This window comes from Ixodes scapularis, unplaced genomic scaffold (assembly GCF_016920785.2).
Source record: "Ixodes scapularis isolate PalLabHiFi unplaced genomic scaffold, ASM1692078v2 PGA_scaffold2__306_contigs__length_199485367, whole genome shotgun sequence".
Classification (NCBI taxonomy): Eukaryota; Metazoa; Arthropoda; class Arachnida; order Ixodida; family Ixodidae; genus Ixodes; species Ixodes scapularis.
The window spans coordinates 41,822,229-41,827,279 of NW_024609857.1; the positions used below are offsets into that span (position 1 = coordinate 41,822,229).

Genomic DNA, 5,051 nt, shown 5'->3' on the forward strand with positions numbered 1-5,051 from the left:
TAGAATTCCTACTGCTCAAGCAGGTGGCGTTCGATGAAACGGCGTTCGATGAAACGGCGTTCGATAAAACTGCGCTTGATAAAACTGCTTCGATAAAACGGTGTTTTATGAAATGGCGTTCAAAGAAATATCCGGACCCACACCGATGAGTACTATCAAGTTTGTTTGGGAAACAAAAATACAAGCTTCGTTTACCAAGCTGCTGCAAACAACGGTTTGGCTCAGGATTTATATTAAAAAACAAGGGTTTTGAAAACATTTTGATAAGGACCTAGTTTTTGCTTACTCGATTTTTCTCGACTTGTTCAGCTTCCAAAAATATTTCTCGAACACATTTTTCGCAAGCCTCTTCACCACGTAGTGGTTCGTTCACAGGATTAAATTTTTGGGATTGATTTCAAATCGAGAAATTAAAACATCGCTAAAATTAGGTAGTTTTCAGTAATTTGATTAAGTCCCGTATGCAGGTGTGTATTGGATACATTGATCCAGTAATGCCTCTTCTGTTTTTTTCATTTGGCTAACGCTTGACTAGCGAAGCAACAGCAGACCTCACATAACAACTGTGAGTGTGTTAAAAAAATTTAGTTGGTGATGGAGTTCACTCCTAATTCTGTTTATAGTGTTAGTCAACTAAACAAGCAGGCACAGTGCTGTCTTTGGAGTATTTGCTAACTAGTTTAAAATTCACTTTTTTTTAGGCTCATTTTGAGGACAGCAGTTTCGAACAAAACCGGCAGGACGGGTTGAAAAAACTGAGGCCAGATGCTGTTCCAACACTTTTTCTTTATCGTGGTAAGTTTTAATATTGTGTAAGCATGTTCATAGGTCTATTTGAGTGGACTTCTGAACTTCCAAGGGTTTATTTTTGTGTAATATTTTAAAACTATTCTTTCCCAGCATTTTCTTGTTACACAATGCATGCTTAATGTAACATTCTCTCTGAACTACAGTCTTATATTCTCGTCTTTTGTAGACTTCGTAAAAAGAAATATAGACAGACTAGTTCTCACAGTACAAAGATCGTTAATTGTTAAACAGTTTGAACAACTAGACGTGATGCGCAAACAGTTTGGGTCCGCAACCTCTAAAGCGTTTGAATGCCGCCTGGCAACACTCTATTATTTATTTCATAGCATTCTATCTAGTACCTAAGGACTGATAAAGAAAACCTGTATATTTTTAATATTGTGTTTTTTTCAGTCTCTTAAAATGCATATGCATTAATACTAATGTATATATGTTTTTTGACTTTTTACAGCCATCCCAAAACACAGAAAGGCCCCCAAAAAGCGTGCTCAGGGATCAACAGCCATTCCATCACCACCAACTCTACATGGCAGCACAAGCGACGCGAACCGTGCTGCTTCACCTATGCGTGCTTGTACAGTGATGGCTACCCCACTGCCAGAAGCTCTCGACGTCACTGCCACAGACACTGCTCAGTCCAAGCGTGCGTGTGCAGCAACAGCCGTTCCATTGCCGTTAACCTTTGACGACAGTGTAACCACCAAGGACAATGCTCCTCGATCAAAGCGTATTTGTGTAGTGGCAGACATTCCACTGCAACTTGCTCTCGCCGACATTACAAGCAACATAAACAACGCTGCTCAGTTCAGGTATGCTTGTGCAGCAACAGCCATTTCTATGCCACTAGCTCTCGACATCTCTGCAAGCAGCACAGACAACGCCCCAGCCAAGCGTGCCTGTGCAGCGACGATTGTTTCAATGCCATCCGCCCCCGACGAGAGCGCAACCACTACGAACAGTGGGTCCGATACTTGCTGCTCATCGGCAGCCTTTTTACGGCAACCAGTTCTCGACAACAGTGCAAGCGACATGGACAATGCTGCTCAGTCCAAGTATGCTTCTGCAGTGACAGCAGTCCGTCAGCCACTAGCTTTTGATATCTCTGCAAGCAACACAGAAAATGCTTTATTCATGCAGGATTGTACAGCGACAGCCGTTTCACTGCCCTTAGCCCCAAACGACAGTGCAAGTACCACAGACAATGCTCCTCGGTCAAAGCATACTTGCACAGTGACAACCGTCCCACGGCAACAACCACCTCTCGACAATGGAGAATGTGACCCGGACCACCATGCTCGATCTCCCCTTTTCATTACCCCAGAGCCCAGGTCTGAGCTTGTTTGTTCTACTGCATTGGAACAACCCGGTGGTTTTCCAGTTCCAATTGTTCAGGAGCTGAAGGAAAAATTGCAGCCTGAAGTCGGGTCTTCAGAAGGACTAACAAGCTCGTCCGCTGTTTTCACGTTTGGAAGTAGTACCACCCAAAGTATGTTACTGATGCATCGCCAAAACTCCGAGCTTCGAAAGAAAAACTCCGATCTAGCCCGGAAGTACCGAACCTTGCAAAGGCTCCATGATGAAGCCAAATCAAGACTGCGAAGTCTCACAAAAAAACTGACATCAGCTCAGAAAGAAATAAGTGCTTTGAAAAGCTCAAGATTTCTGAACACAGACCAAACAAAGGCTTTGACTGTGAAATCAATGAAGGGACATAAGTGGTCAGAGAAGACTATTCGAGTTGTCCTTCAAATCAAGCACGCATGCGGTACATCAGGGTATGAACTGCTGAGGTCCCTGTCATATCCGCTACCCTCGAACAGAACGTTGATTCGGAGACTCCAACACATTAAGTTTCTGCCTGGGGCTCTTGACGAAGTTTTTGAAGTGCTAAAGCGGAAAGTGCAGACTATGGAAGACATAGAGAAAGACTGTGTTCTCTTTATGGATGAGATGGAGATTAGTCAGGGATTTGACCACGACAGTTCGCTGGATCGTATTTTTGGAAGCACCACACTCCCAGAATCCCGTGTGAATGTTGCGAACCATGCCCTTGTGTTTATGGTTGGGGGATTAAACACGCGGTGGAAGCAAGTGATTGCATACCACTTCACTGGACGATCAACTGACGAATGTGCTTTGAAGGAGCTTGTCTTTCATCTCATTGAACTATGTTTCAACATCTCTCTCAAGGTGCTCATAGTTACAAGTGACATGGGATCAGCAAACCGTGCTGTGTGGCGTCTGCTCAACTTTTCAAATCACAGGCACTCTGAGACCGTGTGTTCTGTCCCACACCCACACCTCGACGGGAGACAGCTCTATTTCATGGCTGATCCAGCGCATGTTTTAAAAAATATTCGTGCCCAACTGCTTCGTTCAGAGACCTTTACTTTAGGAGAAGAGACTCTGAGAGAGCACAACCTCCCAGGAGGGACCGTGGACATCCACCATGTTGAAGCTGTTCTTGCATACGATGCAAACAATGAACTCAAAATCGCCAACAGGCTTTCTGGCATTCACGTCAGCAATGGACATTTCACAAAAATGAAAGTGAGCATTGCTGTGCAATTGTTCCGTGAGGCTCCTCCCGCAATCCGCTACCTAATTCAGCAAAAAGTCTTGCCGCCTGAAGCTGAGGCAACAGCCTGGTTCTTTGATTTAGTGACTAGGTGGTACACCTTGATGTCGTCACGTCACCCAATTGTCGCTCCGAGTCATTTTGATGCTGCAAAGCACACGGAAGCACTCGGGACTTTGGACCTGGCAATCACCACCTTCTGTCGGATGGACATGGGAGCAACAGCTCATTGGAAACCGTCGCAGGCCGGGCTTCTTGTTTCTACCACTGTCGTTCTGCGCCTGTCTGACGAACTTCTGAACAGGCACAACTACAAGTACCTTCTCACAGGCAGGTTGAGCCAGGACTGCCTTGAGAATATTTTCTCTGTGCTGCGACTCAGAAAACCCGTGCCAAGTGCATATGACATTAAGTGTGCTTTGAAGTTGATCTGTGTCAGTCAGTTTCTCTTCACCCCGACATCTTCCAGCTACAATGTTGATGACAGCATGCACCTGGCTGACCTCCTTGATCCAGCCCTCAAGAAGCAGGTGCAAGATGTCAACCAAGAGTCTGAAGAGCTGGAGAACCTGTTCGTGTGTGAACTAACTGCAGTCGAGTGCGACATTCTGGCCTACCTGGGAGGTTTTATTCTTAGGTTTGTCAAGAAGTCTATTGGCAACTGTGAGGACTGCGAAGGCGTCCTAGTGTCGGATGGTAATGATACGCACAGCAGTTTGATTCATTTGAAAGAGTATGTCAAGGGTGCTGGGAACCTTGTCTACCCCAGCCAAGCTGTGATGAGTGTCCTGATAGAGTGCGAAGAGAACATCAAGGCGTTTACCCAACTAGACGCCATCTTGACGCTCAAGGCTCCATTTGCCACTATTCTGGAGTTCCTGCGCAAATCTGTAACATTGGAGTTAGGGTGCTGTGACATACACAAAGCTTGTGTGGAGAAGATTCTCCTTGAAAAGTATGTGAGAACAAGAATCAGAATTCACCTGCGACAGCAGTACGCACAGGAAGTAAACGGAGCGTCGAGCAAGACATGTGCTGCGGCAAACTTGAATTAACCGCTGAATGGTGTGTTTTATCACGAAGAGTACTTCTCAATTCAGTGATATTGTGATTTATTGGTACATGTTGTCACCAGTGAGTGATGAATTTGCTTTCTTGTAAATATTATTTGGTCTTTTGCCTATACTCTTATTTTATGCTCTTATTATTGTCTGCTGTCCTACTTCAGAACATGTGTCTCACGTGATTTGTGCCCTGCACGTCTTCCTAAGTATTAAATGTTCAGTAAGTTTCATCAATGTAGCAGGCTGCATTCATTTACACTGCACTACACTTTTAGCACGAACACGCCACCAGCGCTTTTTCTCATTTTTCTCGAATAGTGGATTAAGAGATGCAAATTTTTGTCGCATAAGTTGGTGCCCGAATGAGCCCTTTCCACTACATAAGTAGCTTTGGTGATATCATTTTTTTGTAAAAGTTGAACAGTGAAAACCGGGTATTGCTTCTTTACGCTAACAATGTCATGCTGTGGACATTGTCTTTTTTAACGTGACACATTCTTTGGCTAGTTCTAGATTTCATGAAGCCAGATTTGCGAATGTTTATCAGCTTTTCTAGCTATCTTAGTTCCCTCTCATACTGACTCGTTCACCGGCACAAA

At 44.5% G+C, this 5,051-nt stretch overlaps 1 protein-coding gene across 1 annotated transcript; it reads left to right on the top strand.

Annotated features, from left to right (window-relative positions):
* Nucleotides 1-1,903: 1,903 nt before the first annotated feature.
* LOC115325748 lies at nucleotides 1,904-4,611 on the top strand. The gene has a single exon (XM_029986467.3). It carries the CDS (start codon nucleotides 1,942-1,944, stop codon nucleotides 4,441-4,443), a length of 2,502 nt encoding a protein of 833 aa, XP_029842327.3. The 5' UTR covers nucleotides 1,904-1,941; the 3' UTR covers nucleotides 4,444-4,611.
* Nucleotides 4,612-5,051: the final 440 nt, after the last annotated feature.